This window comes from Pogona vitticeps, chromosome 3, assembly GCF_051106095.1.
Source record: "Pogona vitticeps strain Pit_001003342236 chromosome 3, PviZW2.1, whole genome shotgun sequence".
Lineage (NCBI taxonomy): Eukaryota > Metazoa > Chordata > Lepidosauria > Squamata > Agamidae > Pogona > Pogona vitticeps.
This window is the reverse complement of record NC_135785.1, coordinates 82,478,050-82,502,695: the sequence shown is the minus strand read 5'-3', so window position 1 is coordinate 82,502,695 and position 24,646 is coordinate 82,478,050. Positions and strand designations below refer to the sequence as shown.

At 39.9% G+C, this 24,646-nt stretch overlaps 1 protein-coding gene across 5 annotated transcripts in view; it reads left to right on the top strand.

The window, feature by feature from the left end:
* MYOF (myoferlin) overlaps positions 1 to 24,646 on the top strand; it is a 104,103-nt gene that overhangs the window by 14,758 nt on the left and 64,699 nt on the right. For all 5 annotated transcript variants that reach the window (XR_013543956.1, XR_013543955.1, XM_020782899.3 and 2 more), the window contains exons 4-16: positions 3,901 to 4,009; positions 6,475 to 6,565; positions 10,551 to 10,711; positions 13,507 to 13,635; positions 14,984 to 15,046; positions 15,137 to 15,187; positions 17,525 to 17,555; positions 18,269 to 18,384; positions 20,376 to 20,502; positions 20,882 to 20,985; positions 22,602 to 22,670; positions 22,764 to 22,807; positions 23,569 to 23,651. Coding sequence is in view for 3 of the 5 variants with exons in the window: in XM_020782899.3 (XP_020638558.3) it covers positions 3,901 to 4,009; positions 6,475 to 6,565; positions 10,551 to 10,711; positions 13,507 to 13,635; positions 14,984 to 15,046; positions 15,137 to 15,187; positions 17,525 to 17,555; positions 18,269 to 18,384; positions 20,376 to 20,502; positions 20,882 to 20,985; positions 22,602 to 22,670; positions 22,764 to 22,807; positions 23,569 to 23,651 (1,178 nt within the window). In the remaining 2 variants the exon portion in view is untranslated. The remainder of the gene's footprint in view (positions 1 to 3,900; positions 4,010 to 6,474; positions 6,566 to 10,550; positions 10,712 to 13,506; positions 13,636 to 14,983; positions 15,047 to 15,136; positions 15,188 to 17,524; positions 17,556 to 18,268; positions 18,385 to 20,375; positions 20,503 to 20,881; positions 20,986 to 22,601; positions 22,671 to 22,763; positions 22,808 to 23,568; positions 23,652 to 24,646) is intronic.

The following is a 24,646-nucleotide window of genomic DNA, read 5'->3' as shown; positions in this document are numbered from 1 at the left end:
CCGGATAATAACCTCTGATAATAACTGACAGGAATTTGCATGTTCAAAGAGGTTGAGACAATCTCATACAAAAATTGGAAATAGTCCTGAAAAGAGGAAGTGAGATGCACATGCTTCTTGAATATTATCAAATCAGAACTAAATGGATTTAGTTCTGCTGTATAGAGGGCCAATGTGAGAAGACGACTGTCCTAAGGAACTCTTTGTCTTTCTCTATTCTCTACCCTCCTAAGCAGCTCCTTGGCAAATTTACCTCTGGGCACATTACCTCACAGGGAGAGAGATGTGGCCTTGATAAGACTTAAAAGAAACTGTAAACATCCAATGTGCAAGGAGAGATGTAGTCTCCAGATGTAAAGAAATAGGTTTCACTCCTTAAAATGTCCCAATTAATTTTCTTAATTTTTTTTTGAAAAATAAATAAAATGCACTTTGGGCTAATAGATTAATTTGCACCCTGCTTTAAGGGCTAGGAAAAAAGAGAAAAGGGCAATATAGGTACAGTATTAATAGTTACATTCATGAAATATATTAAAAAAATCAATTTCAATAGAAGCCATAATGAAGTTGTCTTACACAGTTAAATGTCAGTGTGCAGGGATCGGGGGGGGGGGCTAGAAGGGAGATGCCCCCCCCCAACACTTGATGCAGAGTTTCTTTATTCTACACTCTGGTATTTTACACCGGTTGCAATCATTGTTCACATTCACACAAAATTGCTTAATTATCCTAGGAAGATGCATTGCAAGAGTCTACTAAATTTTTGTAAAAATTTTTTAAAGGTGTCAAGCGTAGGGGTTTGTGCCTCAAGGAGATAATACTGAACCATCACACCTTGGCTCACTGAAGATGTCACCATAAATGTAATCAGCATCTGCTCCGAAAGATCAATATAGGTGATGCTCATACAAGTCAGAAAGTGAGAGAAAATAATGCAAGCAGGAATGCTACTCCAAAACAAAAACTTAAACATATTAAGCTCTATTGGCCTATCAAATACTCATGGAAAAAGGCCAGCTCTTCTTGAGATTAGGCTTATGTCACATGGAAAAAACTATGAAAATTAACAGTGCCAGCTCCAACACAAACCATGGGAGAAATGTCCATCTAGTTGCACCCTCAGAGAATCTGTTTCCAGGTCTAACTAAATGACAAATAGTAATGTATTCAGGAGAAGATGTGGTTGTTGTGCGGCATCCAGTCATCAGTGTCCTTCTGAGAGAGTAATGATGCCTAATTATTTCTAACCATCAGTAAGTTCTGAATGTTTAAAGATCAAACAATAGCAACATAGAGGTTCCTGGGGCTGACTCCATATGTTGCAAACAGAAAGAGCTTCTGAGTTAATCACTCCTCTTCCATGCTCTTCTCAGACCACTGATATATGGAGGGGAGGGCAGCAATGGGAACACTAAACTGTGGGCCCCCGCAGCAGAATTGCTCTGGCTGCACAACCCTTAGTCTTTTATATGTACGGTCAGGGCCGGACTGGCCATCTGGAAATTCTGGCAAATGCCAGAAGGGCCGATGGTCAGAAGGCCGGTTCCTGCCTCAGCCAGGGCCGATTTTTGGTCCCAGTCCGGCCCTGGTCAGAAGGCCGGTTCCTGCCTCAGCCAGGGCCGATTTTTGGTCCCAGTCCGGCCCTGTGTACGGTATATACATGGTTAAAAAGAACTGGTCTGTCTTTTGAGTTAGTATCTTCTCCCTTCGCCATTGCCCAACTATCTCGAGTCAGGGCTGTGGAGGATGAGGCTGTCATTTCTTCTTGTATAATTGATATAAATGTTTGGTTGATTTGAAGTAGCTTTAAGGGATCTCCCCATTCTGAGATTAAAAGCTGTTACATTGGTTTTGCATTTGAGAAAGTGAAAATACTGCTGAAAGGCAGTGTTCCAGTCCAAGGTAATAACAATGAAATTGCCTCACATGGTTGACATTTTCAACACGCCCACCCGTGTACCTTATGGCATCTGCTTAAGAACAAATTCTTTCCTGGAAGGTTTTTGAAACATTCCAAGTTTCTGTCTCCTTGTAGTATGAACGCTGCTCTAGGGAAATTACAGTTATTAAAATGAGTGAGTATTCTTTAGGTTCCATTTGCAATACTTATTTTTTAAGAGAGTTCATAATCTCATCTCATGTTACAGGTGTTAGGGTTTCCATAGAACTTCCCTAAATAAAATGTTAGTGCAGTTTTATTCTTCTGTAGCACAGTTGGTGTGCATGGTGATGAGGAGAGGAGAAAAAGAAAGATTCCTGCCCCAAGGAGCCTACAGTATGCAATTTGCCACACAGAAATAACAAAGAGGAGCAGAAAATAGGAAAATAGTGTGTGTTTTTCATACTGCACATTCTTTAAATTGAAGCTGTGGTGTTTTTTTTCTATGTATGATGAATCCAAGATAGATTTTTGCTTCTCATCAATTAAAAAGCTATGCTGCGGAAAGCTTGGAAACACTACTTTTTCAGACTAATACTCCCAGAATCTCCAGTCAGAAACATTATATTGGCAGCAAATCTAGAGAGTGGGTTGCCTCATATACTGCCCCTTTTCCTGAGCCTGTAGAAGTTGCAGAGGCTGACCTAATATGGCAGGGGACATACAGAGGCTCTGAATTAAACACAATTTCTCCTATGCTCCTTCCAGTTCCCTGTAATGTAGCTGGCAGCACCAATCTTCTAGTGTTTCTGACTACAATGATATTTTCTGACAAAGAATTATTTCCAAATATCATGGTGCTGAATTGGCTTGCCAATGAGCCAATTTAGTGCTGGATTATGAAGGCTTAAAAAAACACAAGAACCCTTGACATACTCTTTTGTCTCTTCCTCCATGGGAAAGTAGGAGGAAGCTTTCAATTGCCTAATAACTGGTTAGAACCTGAAGCCGCTTAAAGCAAAGTGACAGCGTAAGCCATCCATTTTGATCCAGTCCTTCAGATTACATATGCTGGAACTGAAGTGGGGGGGGGGAAGGAGCCCCTGCCAGGGAACCAAAAAGGTGCGGGTAATCAGGAATAAGGGACAGGATGGTTCACAATTGCCTGTACATCATTTGGTCATTGGAGGATGGAGCAAACCAGCCCATTCGCCAAAGTGGACCAATCTTTGGGGCACCACATTCTAGTTAAAGTTACAGACCATGTCACCTGCTTTATCAAAAGGATCTTGCTGTGGAAGCCCCTTATTAACACTGTTCTTAAAAATGAAAACTGTTGAGGCTATTTTAAATGTTTCCTATTTAATTTAATGGCATGGTATCTTCCATTGTTTTCACTTTTTCCTAATCATTTTGGGGAGGCTTTACCCTGAAAAGCTGTATAAAATATAGTTTAAATGAATAAATATGTAAATGAGGAGGTAGACATTATTTGTGGTGAAGTATCTTTGCTTTCCAAATCTGCCACTGAACACAAGACAGAAATTATCCTTTTCAAGAAAGGTAGGTAGAGATGTACAATTTCCAAAAATTTACAACCCCCCCCCCAAAAAAAACAAACCAGGGAATTCTTTTTCTGGAAAAAATGGAAATTTTCAGAAATTTTACATCTCTAAAGGTAGGGGACTAATACCAGGTGTGCTGCTCCTTTTTCCCCCTTGGTGGAGGAACTGTGTACTTAACGTTACAAAAATGTCCAATATCTGGATGAAGGTTTCTCAGCTGGGGCCAAGATCTTCCTGACTTCTGTGCTTTTGAAAGCAAACACAAGAAGCGAAATGAATTGTGTTCAATAATAAATTGGGCCCAGTGTATTTTTAGCACCGACATTTTAGAACTTGATACTTCACCGTCTCCCAGGGACACTGAAAACTGAAAACTGTTCAGAGGAAAGAACTGTTCCTTCTTTCCTGCTTTGTGTAGACCCTTGGGTCATGTATCACTTCCTTCTTGCCTTCCAGGTTAATTGGCACAGCATCCGTAGCCCTCAAGGAACTGGTGGGGACACAGAGTAGATCCCTTCCATACAAGCTTGTTCCTCTGTTTAACGAAAAAGGATTGGATACTGGGGTGAGTGGTTTTCATTTTCTTTTCTTATTTTGTCGACGAAATATTCCAACAACAGAGGAACTGTCTCAGCAACAGTTCTGCAGGGGAAGTTTGCAAAGATGAGGAGGAATGAAAAAACAACAATGTTATATATTGTGCATTTTGTACAGCTTCTATGACTGAAGTGGTATTTTTAGAAATGGGGAGGGTGGGTATTTGCGTTATCTTCCTTTTGTATATTACAAAATTATTTATCCATAAACTGTTATATACCACTCTTACATTATATGGATTAACTAAAAGAATTTGGGGAGGGAAGTCCAATAGCCCCACACCCACCCCTCATCTGGCAAAAAGCCCTTTTCTAAGGCAGTAGTTCCCAACCTTGGGTCACCTAGCTGGCCTTGGAGTGCAATTTCTGGAAGCCCTCACCACCGGCTATGCTGGCCGAAGTTTCTGAGAGCTGCAGTCCAAGAACATTGGGGTTACCCAAGGCTAAGAACCAACTGGTCTAAAGCAAAAGGTCCTGTGTGTATTGTGGCTCTCTACATACATTAGAATGCTGGAAAATCAAGTTTCAGAACTGAGTGGCAAGCCTCCACACCTCCAGGAAACTCTTGACTTTCATATGAGGAAGGCTGAGGCAACACAAGAGGGGAAAGGGCTTGCAAATTAACCCTTATATAGAATGCCTGGAGAGAGCACCACAGTAGTGTACAACAAAAAGGATTACATGCATATAAAAATTTGAATCCTTCTATCAATCAGCCTGTTAATCTATCAACATCATGTACCTAATCTATCTCAATGTTTGCTTTGCACAGCCCCCTGCTATGAAACTTTAACACTGGACTTCTCATCCAGCATCACTGCTTCTTTTCAGTGGCAAGGAACTGCAGTGGCACCTCCTCTTCCCTTCTGGTTGCAAAGTATTTGCAGTCCATGTGCCAAGTGTATACATTAACCTGTCACCAGTGCTTATTTATTCATTTTGTTTCAGGCAGCCTAGGGTTGTCATCAGTCTGCAGTAATGGCACTGGCAAGGATCCAAAGAGGCCTCTGTGTAGGCCAAACTATTACCATGGATACTTGTGCTTTGCATGGTTTATTTTTTTCCTTCTGGCCTTCATGCTGCATGATGTGCTTCTTTTGAGGGATTCTCAACTTGTTGAGCAAGAGAGAGGGGAGAGCGTTTCAGAGACTTGAAGGTTTTAACTTGAAGGAATGGCTTGAAATGCCCCCCCCCCCTGTCTATACAGAATATTATACCAAGCTCTTTTATTTCTGGCTTATGTTGCCTCTGCACATTATAGGTTTGTTCTCTTTTTGGGGAAGCTTCTTCATATTATATGAGCTTCTGCTTTCCGATAGGAAAAGGTGTCAGACAAGGGTGCATTTTATCCCCTTATCTGTTCAATCTGTACCCAGAACATATCATACAAAAAGCTGCACCGGATTAAGGTGAAGGAGTGAAAATTGATTTAAGATAGGAAGATAGGAAGATGACACCATCTTACTTTCAGAAAGCTGCAAAGTCTTGAGACACATTTTACTGAAAATCAAAGAAAAAAGTGCCAAAGCAGGACTGCAGTTGAACATTAAGGAGACCAAAACCATGACTACAGAAGAAGTACACAGTTTTAATGTTAATAATGAAGATATTGAAAGATTGAAAGATTTTGTATACTTGAGTTAAACCGCCAATCCAAATAGAGGCTGCAGCTAAGAAATCAGAAGAAGGGTTAGTCTTGGAACGGCAGCAATGAAGGATAGTCACTGGAATCCAAGACCAAGATCATCTGCATTACAGTATCTTGTGTTTCTGATCACCATGTATGGGTGTGAAAGCTGGACAAGAAAACAAAAAGCTGACAGGAAAAAATGGATGCGTTTGAATTATGGTGATGGAGGAGAGCTTTGTTGATTCCTTGGACTGCCAGAAAGACAAACAAGTGGGTCCTAGATCAAATTAAGCCTGAATTATCTCTGCAGGCAAAAATGACGAAATTGAGGCTTTTCTACATTGAACCCATCACGAGACTCCCTAGGGGAAGCCACAGGCTTGGATTCATAAGAGCTGTTGAGGACAGGACATTTTGGAGACTTGATGGCATGTAACAACAACTACACATGCATTCATTGTCCATGCTGTATGAGGAGAACAAAAAGTCAGTGATCCCAGCTTAGACATGACACTGATCAAATGGCTGATGACCTCCTGGCTTGTTTAGTAACTCCTGCTGGCCTACAGGGCTGGGGAGCAGGCAGCCAAGCAAGAGCAACCAAGGGGTGTCCTCTGGCCCAGATGCTCATTCACAGCCCTACAGAATTCTCGACCATTCTGGATTAATGTGATAGGCAAACAGGTCCAATATGCAGCAGCTTCTGCTGGTAATAGTTAGCAACCAAATAGCTGTGACATTTATTCTATGAGCCCAGTCACGTTGTGGGTAGTGTTTCTGATTTCTCTTCCTTTCCTGATGTAGGCAACAATTGATTTGGTGGTAGGATATGAACCGCCAGCTGGACCTCCAAACCCTAATGATCCTGGGGGAACTAACATGGAAGGCACTGAAGGTATGCCACCATTTAATGGAACTTCTCTTCTTCCCCTATCCTCTTTTTTACAGGTTCAGGAAGAGATAAGTAGGAATCATTGACTAATGAGACTGTGGGGTGACCATTGTTCAGAATTTGGGCCAGGCCACCTTCGATTTTGAGGCCTGACATTCCAGATAGTAGGGTATGTGTGTTGGGGGGGCAGTAGAATGTAGTGGCTTGGCTTGTGGAGGGCCTGGTGCTGTGGCCAGAGCAGCTATCCAAAGGCTATGGCCCTGAAAAGCCACCAAGGTTGGTGGTGAGTGATGGCACCAGACAGGTCTCCTCTTTCATTCCTGCCTCACTTCCACAATAGTGGGGTCAGCAGTAACTAGACTGATGCAACTTGGTCCAAAGGCCTACTGTTACCTCCTGCTTCACTGACCCAGCCTTAGACTTGTGACCAAACTTGTGACCTGCAATGCAGCAACCATTCTTTCTTGCTGTGTGGGGGCAAAGCAGTTGGAGCTTTGGGAAGCCAGCGTATGCAGCAACAGCAGAGGACGAAAAGTGTACTGCCCCATTGCAACAGGAGATCATTGTATGGTACTGTAGGGGAGATAGCCATGAAATGGCAGGCAACTGTTGGACAAAGATGCTCCGGAGAACCTCTCCCAGTTCTAATCTAGAGGAGAAGAACGTAACAAGGGGTGCAAGAAGGAGAAAGAGTGCCACAGGGAAGATGGCCATCTGACAAGAGTGCTACTAATTATGACATATTTGTATATATGAGATTAAATAGTTTATTAAGCTCATACACATAATAGTAAAATGTAAGTTTAACATTATATCCAAAAAAGTCCAGAAATAAATGAAAAGCTAACTGTCAAGCTATTTCATGGTGGACCTTCAGGATTAAACTAGACATGATAAAAAGTGCAAATACAGTGGTGCCTCACAAGATGATTTTAATTCATTCAGCGGAAATCGTTGTCTTGTGAAAAAAATAGTCTTGCGAGGTTCCCTATGCATCGGCCTCAAAAAAAAAAAACCTTGTGAAGCATAGGTCTCAAAAAAAAAAAGGTCTTGCGAAGCACGTTCATAGAAAAAAATGTCTTGTGAGGCACCATAGTGATCACAAAAACCAATCGTCTTGCGGGTTTTTTGTCCCGCGAGGCAATAGTCTAGAGAGGCACCACTGTATGTTGTTTTAACTCTGAACCCCAACCAATAACACATAGCAAGTTGTGGGGTGCTTAATTTATAAGAAAAACAGCATGCAGATGGAGGGGAATGAAGCACATTCTGTAGCACAAGCTACACCTCAAACACAGCCGAGCTTGGCTCAGCTGTGGGAATGGGTTGTAGAAGATAAGCTAAGGTCAGGAGAAGATGACCTATGCTTTTGCCTGTAAAACTGGATGCATCCATTCTGCTGCTCCTCTCTTTACATACAGTTTGGGGCTTATGAAAACAGGTTTGTCATGTACAAAGTTTGGACCTCACAACTCCTGCCTTGAAGTCACTTTCACCACATGCCTCTGTAAAATCAAAGTCTTGCCTGAAGCTCTATGTTTCAGTTAATATTACTATTCAAGACACTTTCTATTATGATCTAGGGCCTCTCCCAAATGTTAGCTTTTTATGTCATGTAAACCAATTTGTTAGCTTACAGAAAGCCTGTTGTATAGTCAGGAATTACACTGCTTCAAGTCTTGTTATTAGTAAGAAATATAGTCGGAGGCGAGGATGTAACCTTTCGCCTCAGTTACAAAAACTTGTTCTTCCAGTTCTCATCCAGTAATACCACCTTTTAGCTTTCAATAACGTTGTAAAATGTGAAACAACTAGACTCTTACAGGCTTGGAACATGCTGTCAAATAGCTAAGACTAAACAATGGATCCATTTGATTAATTTCCTCCAGATCAAAATAAGGGTTGTGCTAAATTTGCCCAGTAGTGTGGAAGGTGAATTTTGTTTCAGGTGTTCAGTTAGAGACTGCGCTTTTGTTCCATGTCCTCCACTCCCACAATATAGTAATTTGCTCTTTCCCTCCGCTTGTGGTTTGAAGCAGTATGGTCTAGTTCTAAAATAGGATTGCCTATTTGTTTGCATTGACAATGTCTAAGGCAGCTAGCTGCCTTTCTCCTTAAAAGTAATTGCTTGGTGTGTTTTTGGTTTTTTTTAAAAAAGCACATTGATTTGGTTTCCAATTGGTGGAGAACATGAAGTTGGAAGAGGTCTTAGAAAAAAACTATTTAGACAGAAGTTTTGATTGTGTAAGAATGGTCTTCAGTTTTGAAATTTTTAACGCCCATTGGACAATCTTCCGAAACATACACAGAATCCTTTTGTTGAGGACATGTGTGTAAATGACAGTACAGTAGGGACTTCCGCCGTTTTGCCATTTGTCCTAAAGTTTTGTAAGTCAGAATTTCTGGGGAAATGTTGCACCAAAACAAGTTTCACACTTTCAATTCCTCTTTAAAGATGCAGTGAGGGTATGGCATTATATGTGTTCTGAAGAAATAGGATCTTGAATTATACAATGCATTATACTGTGAAATCCACACTACCAAAGCTGCATTGTTGGACATATTTACCCAGGAATAGGTCCTGCTGAAATTAGTGCCATTGCCTTTCTAGTAGATAGGTATAGGTTTCATTGTGAAATATATCACATAGAGCAGTGGTTCTTAACCTTTTTGAAAGAAACGCCCCCTTGAGCCATTGAGGAAGTTATCATCGCCCCCCTCCCCAGGGTGATGATATTTATTTATTTATTTATTTATTTATTTATTTATTTATTTATTTATTTATTTATTTATTTATTTATTTATTTATTTATTTATTTATTTATTTATTTATTTATTTATTTATTTAAGACACTTAAATCCAATGACCCCTGAATACAAAATTAAATTCCAAGAAAATGAAATGCCCCCAAAAAAGTAACATTTAATGATTTAGTTGCAAGTGAATTTTAAGACGCAAAAAGAAATATAAAAAGGGCATAAAAACAAATGCAGGAACTAAAAATTTCAAGACAAAAAGTCTGAAACTAAATTAAAATTGGAGGAAAATATATATTCATTCACACTGTAAAAAGGCTGCAGCCATCTTCACAGGTTTGGCTTGCTCCAGCGCCCCCCTACTGCCCCCCTTCTGCTCCAGCGCCTCCACACCGCCCCTTTTTGTTCTACCGCCCCCATGAAAAATGAAATCGCCCCCTGGGGGGCATTATCGCCCACGTTAAGAACCATTGACATAGAGTACTGCAATGCTGTGAACAATAATTCTGTGAAGATTCAGGGCTAAATTATATATCAAAGATAACACATCATTAGAGCTGAAATCTAGCTAGTGTTCAGAAAGATAAGATTCATATTGACCTTTGTGTGTGTGAAATCAGACTTGAAGGCAAAGCATGGCTTACCTCTTGAAGAACACAAAAACAAGCAACGAATTTGCAAATTGGGTGATGTAAGGAAAGTGTTGCAGAGTTTTGAATTTTGGTTACATTTCTCTAGCTGTGCAGCAGAAATGCAGGGATCCACTGGAGAATCTTGCATTGTAGAACAAGATGGCACAGTCAACACACTATTAGAAACACAACAGCTCATTCTAATATGAGCTTGCAAAATAACTTGTTTTTATTTTATGAGTCATCATCAGATAAATATGGGCTCCATTTGCATATGTGATCTCTCAGACCTGTAGCTTTGGAGCATTTGCTTCCCTAGAAGGAAAACCTTTGTATGTGCAGGTGTGTGTGTGTGTGTGTGTGTGTGTGTGTGTGTGTGTGTGTGTGTGTGTGTGTGTGTGTGTGTGTGTGTGTGTGTGTGTGTGTGTGTGTGAGAGAGAGAGAGAGAGAGAGAGAGAGAGAGAGGAGAGAGCAGAAATTACGCATTTCCCTTAACATGGGATTTAATTGTGACATATAACATTCCTCTTAACTCTTGATTTGGGTGAGATTTTCTAACACACACAGTGTACTAGATCCTGACATAATTTCTTTGACAGATGGAGAAGAAGGTGGTGGTGATGAAAATGTCCCTGCCAGTGGGGACAGTGTTCTCCCCCAGGGAGGTCTGAGTGGGACACGTGAAGCTCACCTTGCTCGGCGTATTACCAAAGGAAAGAAGAACCAGAGGGTGCTTTCCCACAAACCTCAAGACTTCCAGGTTATCAGATTCTCAGACAATGTGTTATGTACCACAAAATGCTTTAAATTCTGTGCCAGTTTTCAGAACACTCTAAAGATGCAATCCTATGTATACCTAGGAGTAAGCCTCACTGAAAACAGTGGTGCTTACAGCTTGTAAAATGCACAAGATTGTACTGTAAATGTCAGAAGGAAAGCTGAGGCATAATAAACATATTTATTTTTCACTGCAGGAACCTTTAGACCTTTCGGAATCTCTTGTTTAAATACTGGAAGATTCTTTTCCCTGATGTAATGTTTTTGGCTCCCTCTCATACTAACAAAGGAGTGGTAGGAGTAAATCCCAGGACCTATGAATAAAGGCGAGAGATTTTTTTCACAATATTGAGGCCATATTTGAGAAGTTATAATGCTGAAAATTGGAATGTAGTGCATTCCAAATGAGGGGTATATATTTTGTGACCTTCCAGATGTGGTTGGACTACAAGTTCCATCATGCCTCACTGTTATGCTGGGAAGAACTGCTAGGCACTGCATGTTGCAGAGATCTGAATTTCTGGTTAAAATTCTCTAGTTACACAACAGAAGTGCAAAGATTCACAGAGCAGAACAGCTTCAAGTTCCCCAGAGTCCACCCCTTTTTCTCATCAACTGGTACTTACAGCCTCAATAACTCACTCTATTAGTAGAAAGAATAAAAGCATTTCATTTACTTAAAGTGAACAGGTAACAGCAAACTAAACATGTGATGACTTTGCAGCAACAAACCTCAACATACTGATGGACTGCTTCCAACAGACTACGGAAAGAGAAAAAGAAGCAGAGCAGAAAGGGAAGGCTTTCTTTGAATTCAGAGGCAGAGAAGGAACATTTGGTTACTGCAGGATAAATCGGCAGGCACCCCAGCCTAAAAAAGTGTCTCCCAGCCATACCTACTGGAAGCAGTATGCAAGTTTGCAGAAAATTCGAACAGTGCAATCCAACAACATCTGGAGAGCCACAAGCTGCCCACTTTGGCACTAAATATTTCTTATGACCCAGTGCAGGAGTAAAGAATGCATGATTTTCCAGGTGTTGAACTGAACTCCTGTCATTCTCACTCTTGGCTGTGCTGGCTAGGCCTGATGGAAACTGGAAGGCCACATGCTTCCTACCCCTGATCTGGTGACACCTCCCCCCCCCATCAGTGCATGATGATAGTTTGCATAGATCTCTGTGGCTGCAGGGCTTGCCCCTCTTCCATTCTGTACTGGGAATGTTCCACATGTGGCAAAACAATGTCCTCATTATGCTCCCCTTGATTCAGGTGACAAAAAGTCAGAATTTATTTATGCATTTCTTTGTATGTTCTTTTAAGCTGCTGCAGCCAGATGTTCTTGTGAACTTTGGTAGATAGGGCTTGACCACACGTAAGAGAGGAGCTCCAGTTATACTGATTCTTTTCATCTCTCTTTTATACTGATACATTTTTTCAGTGATCACTTGGTGTGTGTGTGTAGGTGGGAGTGTTTACATTGTTTCAAACTGCATCACTACATTTATTTCTATTGGATCCATTATAGCAGGCTACAATGTTCTTTACTAGAGATGGGGTCGTATTCATATTCATATATGAATATCCACACACTGGTGGCATAAACAAGGGTTCAGCCCCATGGGGCCGGATGGTCCATTCACCAATCCGTTGTGGACGTGGACGGTGTGATTCTACCAATGGCTCTGTAGCACGCGATCTGTTCTCCCGCCTCCTGCCAGGAGTTGTGAGCAGATTGCGCACTGCAGAGCCATTGACAGAATCATGCCATCTACGTCTGCGTCAGATCGGTGAGTGGATTGCATCGGATCGGTGAGTGGATCATTAATGCCACCTGTGTGGAAATATTCATATATGAATACCCCCATGTCTACTCTTTAATTTTGTATCGATTCATTTTCTCTACTGTTTCTTGGGGCAATCACGACACACTTTGTCCTTTTTTTTAACTTTTTAGTTACCAAAGGTGATGTATGGATACAGTGGTAGGACCGTTCTCTCCTCCTTCCCTTTCCCCTTCCCACTTTTACTCTCCCATCCCCTTTTCCTTATTTCCCTGCATCTCTCTCCCTCTTTGTTCTTGGCTTTCATTTTTCTGTTCCCTTTGCACAGCATTGGAAGGAGGAAGTGGGTTTTAGAATACTTGCAAAGTATTGTAAAGAGCAGAGTTTTAAAAAAATAGAAAGAAGAGACTTCATACAACACTCCTTTCTTTCCAATTCAAAGCAGGAAATGTCCCTTTTTTAGTTGAAGCCCTCTTTCACCTGCAAGGGAAGACTGTCTCTTTCTGAGCAATGTTCGTGGCAGCAGCGGTAGCTGCTGCTAACGATTTACTGATATCCCTTTTTTCTTTCTTTCGTTTTTTTAGAGGTGGGTTCAAGCGCAGTGGCCATAAAGTGGCCACAGCACTCAAAAACCCAGCCTCTTTGCAAATGAAATAAATTGACAGCAACCATCACACACACTCAAATGATAAGGAATGAAACAATACTGTACATGATTGGTACATTTTAAAATAACGCTCCTGGTTAGGAGGAAATAAACCAATGGCCGGGGCAAATGTATCAATGTTAGCCATGTGTCATGTGAATGGAAAAATCTGAAATGATCCAAATAACAGCCAAAATGGAATAACTGGGGTTCTTTTGGCAGGTGTGATTGAGCCCATGGATAGCTCATTTTAATAGGAAAACGTTTTGGCAATGCATATATAATTAAAGCCAGGCAATCAGTGGAAAACATCACTGTTCTAATATCTTTGTTTTTTCTTTCCATGGCAGATTCGTGTTAGGGTCATTGAAGGCCGTCAGTTGTCTGGGAATAACATAAAGCCAGTTGTAAAAGTACATGTTTGTGGCCAGACACATAGAACCAGAATTAAAAGAGGAAACAATCCCTTTTTTGATGAGGTAAGTGTAAAGCACATTTTGTTGTCTGGCTAACTAAAATGCATGTTTTTTTAAAAAAAGTCTAGAAGGAATTTAGAAGCATTTTAATCTTAAGAAGAAGATGCTCTGTCTTTAAGAAAAGGATCTAAAGAAGTCTCAGTTTGAACCACTGTGTGTGACAGAAGTCTAGGCCCAATCTTTTATGAAAGGCACTAACAGAGGAACTAGCTAAGTTGCAGTTTGCAGCAAGCTTACTTGGAAATGCGTCCTGTTGAAATCAATGGGATTTGCCTCTAATACAACATTCTTAAGTCTGAATACGGAAGGAACAAAAAGAGTGAGAGGAAAACAACCAACAATACTGTTCTATTTGCTTATTTAAAAGTAAACTCTGCTGGTTTCCATGGAAATTACTCCCAGATAAATAAATATAATTAGACTGATAAGAAGATAATTGCTTTTGAATGAAAGTCTCAAGCAAAGCCAAATTGTTTCTGTTGTGATCAGACGAGCAATTCCACGTGTTCTGGACAGATGGCCTCCTCTCATTGGTAAATTTTGCTGTCTTCTACTGCCACAAATACTCACTTTTTGCCAGTTTGTGGGCTTTTGGGCAGTCTCTGGCCTGAACAACACACTTCATTAAATAGTATGTAACATCTCTTGTATTTAATCTTGCAGTGTAGGATGAGTATACTATGAAGTAGATAAAGTTTAGACTGTTCATCAATAATTCCCACCCTAAAAGTACATCTTGTGCAAAGTCACAAAGAACGGAAAATATTGGGAGATTCAAGTTTATGTTCCCGGCCTGTGTACAGCAGCTTCCATCTATAGTGGGCCCTGTGTGCTTACTTAGGAGTAAGAAAAGAAAACAGATCTCAGTTACATGGTGCATATTTACTGTAGGTTTGCTCCTCCCCTCCAATCGAAGCAGACTTAAAGTGGCAGAAGAGAAGGATGAAGCAGCCTACCTCTAGGCTAGGAGTAACTTTTTTAGTTTTCAATGTTACATGTTACTCTAAAGTACTATAAAGTAGCTTAGACTTTTGTGTTTATGATGATATTTTCTTATGGTTTTATTATAGTTGTAGTTTATTTTTTGTTGTTTCAAATCACTTTGTGGGTAATTGGGCAGGAGAACATAAAAAGGAAAATTAATAAAGAAAATGGAAAAGCCAATGAGCCTCTGGGATGATGGGGAGGGTCACGTGACAGGTAAATGAGAATGACTTCAAAACAGCAGAATACAACATTTCAGTGAAACTGAATTTGCTTTCATGGGGATGGAATTGTAGCTCTCTGCACTGGACCCCTCTTCTTTTTACAGACTTCATATCTAAAAGCTATCTTCCCTTTATTTCGACAGATCTTTTTCTACAATGTGCACATGACACCTTCTGAGCTCTTCGATGAAACAATAAGCATTCGAGTAAGAGAAAACTATTCATGTGCCTTATAGCCATCTCACTGTTGTTGACTGAATGTTATACATTGACCTGTTCTTTCCCCTTTATTATAGGTGTACGACTCTTATTCTCTACGAGCGGATAGCCTAATGGGGGAATTTAAGGTAGGTAGACTTGATGTTCCATCATAGGTTAACTCTGGAGCATTTTTGCTTCTTTGTTTGCCCTGTAATAGTGACAAGAGTCAGGGAGGAAGACATAGTCATTTGGCCCAGAAGGCGGCTGCACCAATGTTTTCTCATGATGGAATATGTGAATTGAATCCTTTGAGCTTCATTCTGAGGTGCAGTCTATTTTTCTGTCTCACAAACCTTAGAAGCATCACAATCATGATCATCATTATTAACTCCTAGAATCTCTCAATATGGTATAGTGGATAGAGTATCAGACTATGGCCCTGGTCACATGAAGGAAATGTTCTCTTGTTATCCCCCAGTTTGTTCATTGCTTTTTTTCCTGGTCACACGATGCACAGTCAAGATTGAGACATTTTCCCGGCCAGCAGTGTAACTCAGAACATTTCCCCGTCACCAGGAGTATTGTGTTGTTTTCTACTTTGTTGTACTGGTGCATTTCTTACTGGGATTGCCTGTGTTCACAACCTGCCCAGCTTTTTTACAGAATTAAAGTCAGAAGGGCGGTCACCCATATTAATTTTTTTCCCATGCCAAATACACCAATACGTTGGCAAAAGTATGTCATGGAGAGAGGAGCACCATTAGATTACTAGCAAGCATTATTATTTTTTCTATGGGAAATTGTGCTGTGGGTATGCCAGCGTCACCGTGGGGGTTTGCCAGTACTGCTGCATGGATATCTCAAGTCTATTGTGTGTGATGAATTTCTACAGGAGCAGAAACTGAAACCCCTTCCCAATCAATGTTCCCCCTAATTTTCACTCCCCGTGTGCATGTCCGCCCCTCTGCAACATGAAGTTCTGCCGCAACCAGAATGAAAGGGGCTGGAAATGATAGCTCTAGGTGCATGGGAGAGGAGGGAAATTGTGCAAAGGGGGAGCAGAGTGAAGTGCACTTGCGCATTTCCACACCTTAGAGGGAGACTTATTCCTGATATATCAATGTATTGATAAATATTATATATATATATAATATTTTAAATATTATATATATATATAAATCAAGGGGCTCAACTGCCCCTTGAAGCAAGAGAGAAAATAAACCGGTACCATGGTGTAGCAGGACATAACGATTCAAATATGAGGAAATAATTTGGTACTGCTAAATGTTCTTGGGATGTTCGTCTGGGATATAAACCACATGACCATGATTCAGTACAATAGAGGTATGGAAAGCAATGGAAGAACAAGAAAAGATTTCCCTTGTGTGACCAGGGCCTTGTGTGAATCAGAAGACTTGTTTTGATCTTCTCCTCAGCCAGGAAAACTCAGAGGGAGGGATAAGGTCACAGGTCAAACCTTGAAAACCATATTAAAGGTAAAGGTTCCCCTTGACAATTTTGTCCAGTTTGATTTATGGCAACCATATCAAGGTTCCCATAAATCAGATGCAACTTGACTGGAGATAACAACAACAAAAGAATCTTCAAATAACATGGCCAGATATAGTCCCAAAAAGTAACTTTTAGAACCTCTGCTGTGTTTCGCACCAAAAATCATGAAAGGAGGTGGGGAGGAGCACACATTCTGATTTGGGTTTATTTATTTATTGGACTGTGGGTTGTGGGAGCTACCCAAGCTCAGATTGGTCCAAGTTTGCATCCGGACTGAGACGCCATTCAGATGTTCCACTCTGAGCAGAAGCCCCAGTGCTTATAAACTGACATTTCTCATCTAATTTTAGAGTAAGAATTTTCTTAGGATCAGTGGCAGCAGCAGTGGCAACCACATGATTTGCTTTTGCCAGTCTTGACACCATTTTATTATTCTCAAGATGACAAGAATGTTGCATCACTCTGGGGTGTTTTGGAGAGAAGAGAGGTTCATAAAGACTGTGCATTATTTGATTCTGCCCTTATGCCCTGTTGTACTTGGATACATTTTGTTTATTTATTTATCTACTTAATTTCTACTTTGCCTTTTTCCCCTGCACAAATCACACTCAAGGTGGCTTTTAAAGAAAAATATGAATTGAGACAATCAAAAGAAACACACAGCAGTAAAGCAAAACACCAGCATTATTTTAAAAAATCCACCAGGAGCAAGCTAAGATATATGTTATCTTAGGTTCTCACTAAAAAAAAGGCCAACTGGTGCCGAGAGTCCATTTAAAAGCAGAAGAAAATAAATGGGTATTATTTCGGCTGCATATATTTAGCTGTTGGTACAGGATGACCATGGAGACAAGAAATGGGTTCAGCTAGGCAAGTGAAAACAAACAAGTCTGTAATGCCAAATGCACTTTATGTTTCTTTGGTTATGATATTTATTGTTGGAGAGATAATATTCTAAATATTTGTTTCAGATCGATATAGGTTATGTCTACGATGAACCTGGTGAGTGTTCTCTGGGCATAATTCTACTTTGTTTTGCTGTCCTGGGGAAAGCAAAGAAGTCTCATGACATCATGAGGGGGTCCTACTGTATCTTTCGATGCGCAATTTTAGTTACAGGCTAAAAAATAAAGGAACAACACATCTGCATGTGTGAACACAGGCACAAAGGAGAAAAAAACTGAAGACACTACAGAGGAGAGAGGAGCTCATAGGGTGGTTAAGAGAAAAGCAGGGGGTGAATGGGGAAGGACTGGACAGACAACTGGTGTATGTGTGTGGGGGGGGGAGGATAAACCTAGGCTGCCTGATACTGTGGTGTAAAATAAAGAAACAGGCCAACAAGAATGGATTGGGCACCATTTTGAACTGGCATCATGTGCTTCAGTAGCTTTTCATTGTTTCTGGAAAGTGTAGTTTTGACCTTAATCTGTGCTCATATGCTTCATATTCGTTCAAGTTTAGTTCACCAGTTTTTGGGATAACAACTCCCATAATCCCTTACTATTGGCCACACTTACAGGTGTTGTAGTCCCAGAAATCTAGCGTGCCAAAGGTTCTCCACCCTTGCTTTTTTATTCTGAAGTCAGCAGCAGTGGCCCTTCACCACCAGCATCTTGATGCCATCTATATCTATAAACACCCTCTAAGATCTTACTTGTAAGGAGCAGAATATCTTTTACTTTAATGTCAGTGTGTTTTCTTTTTCTTTCCAGGCCATGCAGTTATGAGGAAATGGCTGCTTCTAAATGACCCTGAAGATGCAAACTCAAGTTCTAAAGGGTACTTGAAAGTCAGCATGTTTGTTCTAGGAACTGGAGATGAGCCACCAGTAAGTTTAGTAAATCTTATTCTCTTCCCTCCCCCCTGCCGCCGCCCACCCCCACCCCCACATCCACTAAAAAGCAGAAGAGTTAATTCAGAGTTGTGAAAACTTTGGCCCTCCAGATATTGCTGTGACCTAACGCCTATCAGCCTTAGCCAGTAGAGCCAAGGGCCAGGTTGTCCAGGAACATCTGGAGGACAAAGTGTCTTCACCCCTGTTTTAGTTCCTTCCAGTGTCAGTGTCAGGAATTTCTTTTAAGATCAGAACAAACTAGAACGAGTGAAGCTCCTTACTGTATGTTTCTTTCCCCTCCAGTTCTGCTTGCTCCGCCTCTTTCCGCCCTTGCCACAGCGCTTCTCTTCCAGGGCCTTCTGCATCGCTGCCTTTCAGAGGTACATCTTTCCTTAACTTTGCTGTTTCCAGTCTTTGGGGTGTAGCTTCTCTTTGCTCACAATACTGCTTTTTCCTGCTGTTATCAGATGCTTCATTAAGTCACAGAAAAGACTGTGAATGTTGTGGGAATATCCTGGTTTATCCTGTTGCTGTTTTAAAAATACAGTTCTCAGGAACCAACTTCTACTGGATCCACCTGAAACAATTATTTTTTTCCCTTCCTCCAGCCGCCCTCCCCAGCACACTGTGTACCCCCGCAGTGTGATCCAAGGACTTGGGGAACTTTCTGAAGTGCTGAGAGTAACAGGTCAGGAGCAGTGTTAACTGGCCAATTCAGCACTTTGAAACATGGAATGATGACCTTTTGTAAAAGGATCGTATCCACTCTTCTCAGAAAATAAGACAGTATGTGCTGTTTAGAAAAATACTGTTGAGAGAGAAGTTGGATATGCAAGGAGCCATGGCTGCCTTTAGAGAATTAAGGCAAGATGATCCCTCTTGGATAGGTAAGAGAAAAGTGACAGAAGGAAGGAAAGGTCAATAGACACCCTAAGAATAGAAATCAAAGGTGAAGGAAGGTCAGCACAGACAGGGTATGAAACCTGAAGTCCTTTGTCTCTGTATTCCTCTCCACGCAAAGACATGCATCTTCCTGAGTGTAAGATGAGTTGCACTCAATAACCTCTAAAGTGGAGTAGGGTTTTTTTGGCGGGGGGGGGCACTCTGGAGGTCTGCAATAGGACGGAAGGGGAAGAAAGTCAAATTCTGCTGCCATTGGATACTAATGTACATCATATTTTCCTTTTTTTAAAAAAAGCCTCTATTCTCATATTAAGTGTTTGGCTTTTAAAATATCAGACACTGGAATATATGAAGAATTCAGCTTAAGAGCAAACCTATTTTATTACTGCATGATTATATGCATGGCATATGCTTATAAATAAGATGCTAACATAATCCTAGTTGATGCTGCATTACCTTCTGTTTACAAATTTGAATTCAGTTAAACTTTATTTAACCGAGTTCAACATTATGAATGTATGACTATACATTCATAATTTTGAACTCAGTTAAATACAGTTTATGAAACAATCTTCACAGTTTGGACCATTGTCACAGAAAGCACTAAACATGGCTTGGAGGCCCTTGCATGCAGTTTGTATCAGGAGTAAAGTGATTCATACAATGGAGGGGGGAAAAAGTTAAATTTACATTCTTGTCAATTCAATTTTTATGTTTACATTGCAAATTGACTAACGGTAAATATCATTTAAATATTCATTTTCTAATACGAAACCATCATATTTGAAGTCCTTCCAGGAAGGTGCTAAACATATGATGATTTACCTTGGTATCTTAATATGTCTACTAAAAGTCAGTGAACTAGTGTATACTGTTTTCTTTTTATTTTATTTGTAGCAGAAGTGCTTAACTTGTCATGGGTTAAAAATAGCAATTATTTTGATACACTGAAACCTTGTGGGGAAGAAAGGTTTTTGTTTGTGTGCAGGGATTTTTGTTTTTTTTTTAATGGAGTGTGTGTTTTGTTTTGGTTGTCTTTGCTATGGACAGAATGATAATACATTCAAATATGTCTCCAATAGGTGGAAAACAGAGAACGTGATAATGAAAACGATGATGTAGAAACGAATCTTTTGCTACCAGCTGGGATAGTACTCCGATGGGTCACATTTGTGCTTAAGATCTACAGAGCTGAAGATATTCCTCAGAGTATATACTTTTTATTGTTTCTGACTTTTGCTTATTATAATTAGAAATGTTTAGAATTGGGCAATCTCAAAATGAAAAAAAAAATAGAGGAGTTGAGAAAAAACTCAGGTGGGGGCAGCATTTTCTGTGGGCACTGAATGCTGACAGAATGAGGAGGAGAAAAATCAGTGAAAACTAAGGAGAGGGAATGGAATATCTGAAGCCGTGAACAGAAACACTCAGTACTGCAACTGTTTGTTGCAGGCCTCGAACATTCATTAGACTGTGTTAAGTTTTACAGTAGAGCGTTCAACTACAATGTTGTAATAGGATCACATACAAACCTTATGTATATACCAGATCTTAATTTACAATCATTCTCTTCCCCCCCGCCTTTCAGTGGATGATGCTTTTGCACAGTCAATCAAGGAAATATTTGGATCAGATGCAGACAAGAAGAACCTTGTGGATCCATTTGTGGAAGTTTGTTTTGCTGGGAAAAAGGTATTCTGTTGTATATAAAAGAACTGCATAATAACCAGCCATATGCAAGTAGCATTCGATTGCACTGCCCATCTGCCATCTGGAAGTGAATACTTCTTCAGCACATGGATTAGTATCTTTGCTGAATTGGAGCAAATATGTGCAAGTCATCAGCTTGATCCATGGATTTTAGCAACTGATCTCATGATGTAGAAAAAGAATGCAGATAAAGCAAGATGTTAAAAAGGGCTCAAATGGGAAGCTTAATGGCCTTATCGCTATTACTTGCTTCCATTTACGCATACTGTATACATCTTTATCTCTGTTTACCTAGACATACTTGGCAATGTTTAGTGACTTTCAACGAGTACTCTTAATTCTATGGTTTAGAAGACGTTTCTGTGCTGATCCAGAACCAAGGTCAGTTTCATATGTGAAACTGAATTAATATGATCATGAAAAAGTTCGAGCACTTTTTCTTTTAATTTGTTCTAAATTATTGACCATTGGGCTATGCACTTGTAAAAGCAACAGGTATAAATTACTTTATGACATCAAGGGAATGGTTATAATTAGATGTGATGTTTAAAACACATAGGAGAGCCAGAATCCAATTAAAAAACTACACTTGCATTACTCTGTTGTTATAAATTTCAGCTCTGAACTATCACAAGTTTAGAAATTGGTGTAGACATTTGCGATCATGCACTGACTCAAATGAATGGTGAGCAACAGGAAATGCCCACAGTGGCTTCTTAACTTGTGGCAATGTGCAGCTAGATTTAAGCAGAGGAATTAATCCAATTGTGTTCTCACCAATAGCTTTGAGCTCACACAGTGTCCTCTCCAAACTCCTCCCCCCCACCCACCTAGCCATGGATCAGTATTATCTCTGACTTCAGACAAAGGGTGGTTAGTGTTAAATATGGTTTATCGAAACAAATCAATTACAGGCTGGCATTAATAACAAAGTGTTATTTCAATAAAAGAATTAACACTAATCCCTGTTACTGGTTTATAAATAGCAGCAAAAAAGGGAAGCCCGTGTGTCTCATCTCCTTGTGACCATAACATTAGAGGAATGAGAAAGGCTAAATGCACAATGTTGAAATCTAATGCAGCTCATGTGTAAACTGGGTCAGATTTTATTTATTTATTTCATGTATTTAAATACCACCTGATTTAGTGACAAGCACCGCTCAGGGTGGTTTACAGTAAAGCAACTATTCAAACACATAATGTACATATAAACAGACAACAAGACCAACGATTGGTAATAAATTAAGGAGGAAAGGGGCAGAAATCTAATCTAGTTAAATCCTGAACCTAAAAGATGGGAGGACTGGCGACTCAAATACATTGCCACTCAGGAAAGGATGCCCCTAAAAGCTTCTTTAAACAGCATTGTCTTAAGCATCCTATTGAATGCTGGGAAGGAAGGGGACCTGGCATGGCTCTAACAGGAGCTCATTCCAAAAGGATGGTTTTCATGTAGAGTGAGCCTCGGTTAAGTTTACTTGTGCCTGAATAACTTATATAGCTAGATAAAGAGCTGGTGTCTAGGTATATGAATGTGTGTTTGTGTAACTGAACATTTATAACATCTTGTATTACACAATATTTTTTTTCTTTTGCAGGTTTGTACAAATATAATTGAAAAAAATGCTAACCCAGAATGGAATCAGCTTGTTAACCTTCAGATCAAGGTTTGTTATTTCTTGTCTCAAAAACAGCTACCCTGTTACATTTTGGTTGAGAAATAGTACTTTGATTAATGACTGCGGTTTTCTTTTTTCCAGTTCCCTTCCATGTGTGAAAAAATAAGGCTGATGGTGTATGACTGGTGAGTCCTGCCTTGTTGTGTATACAGTCACACACAAAACAACAATTATGATGCTGAGAAAAAGTGTTTTGACATAAAGTGCCAACATATGTTCATTACTTGCATTGCACAAGCAGCCACAGAACTAATTAAATGCTCTTTACAGAGTGTTGTTTGGGTTATTTGCAATAATCGTTAGTAATAGTTTGGTGATTTTGTTAATTGCCGTTGTTACAGAGCATGACAAACTCCCATGGGTTCTTTGTACTCATTAGCTACTCTGCTTGAACCATTATACAGATCATTAGAATTGTTTTGTGGCTGATTATGTCCATTAGGCTTACTTCCAGCAGGATTGGTCGGGTAGCAAGCAGGAGAGGGGAACAGAGAATTTTTTCTCTCCTAAAAATTGTTAAAAGATATCCAAACTTTATTTTAACATTCTTTTAAGGAGTACACATCACACCATCTGATGGCCAATAGTGGAACTTCAGTCCTGACATACCTATACAGTATGTAGGTACTAACGCAGTAATTCTCTCTCTCTCTCTCTCTCTCTCTCTCTCTCTCTCTCACACACACACACACACACACACACACACACACACACACAAGCAATGGTAAATATATCATTTATACACTCAGTTGTTCATTGTATTTAAATACATTGCATGTTGAAAATAGTTCATGTGCAATGCTACAGATTTGTGGTTAAAAGCAACACGCACTTGTGATTATTTAAGATCAGTATTGATGCACTTAACTGTCACATTAAAAAACAGGGATCGTCTTACAAGAAATGATGTCGTGGGCACCACATATTTATGCCTCTCCAAAATTGCTGCTTCTGGTGGTGAAGTTGAAGGTAAGGTAGCCTCTGCTTAGATCATATTTCTTCAAAGGAGCTCCTAACAAGTGAGTGCGTTAAATAGTTCCTCTTGACCTATATGAAGGGACTCTTTCTCCAAAGAAATATGCTGGATTCCCCCCCCCAGATAGTGCAAGACCTGTTTTTTCAGGGGCATGCGTAGTGTTTTGTTACTGCTCAATACAACTATTTGCATTGCCTCTAACACTCTTATATTTCTACTTGTTTTATTGTTAGCATCGTTGCTTTCAGGGTTATTAAATTGTTATTCAACCAGGAAGGTGGAGACTGGGTTTCTAAATAATAAAAGATAGAATAAATAAATTAGCAATATCCAGAAGTCTTTGTCTCTTTGAAACCTTTCTTCTCTGGGGCTGTTGAGAAAATATATATAATAGCGACTCGATTTGAATGTCCTGTTGCTGTGTTAGATAGGTAGAGCTTGAGAGATATACAATTAGGCCTTTTTATTTCATCTTTAAAATGTTTCCATATTCTACATTTCATAATTAATTTCATTTCTTTATTTATTATCTCTCTTTGTAGCAAGATTTGGTTTATAAGATGGAGATGTTCTTGTGGAAAATTCTTTTTTGTTACTCCAAAGGCACATTTATCTTGTGTTGTAATGATTCTAGAGTATGTTATTTGCCTAATAATAATAATAATAAACAGACTAAAAGCTAGGCATGATAGAATTGCAAAAGTAATACACTGGTCTTTATTTACAAATTATAATCTGCCAGTTTATCTGGAAACATCAGATAGAGAAAGTGTCAGAAAATGGCCAAGTTCAGATCTTGTGGGACTTTGGGATTGAAATGGACAGACCTTGAGCAGAATATGTCACATATAACAGTAACAGAAGATAGAAATGTCTGTATAATTGACACTACAATTCCATGGGATGCCAAAGCTGAAGATCAAGAAGTGCAAAAAATTAACAAAAGATACAGACCTGGCAAGAGAAACAACTCGCTTGTGGATGAAAC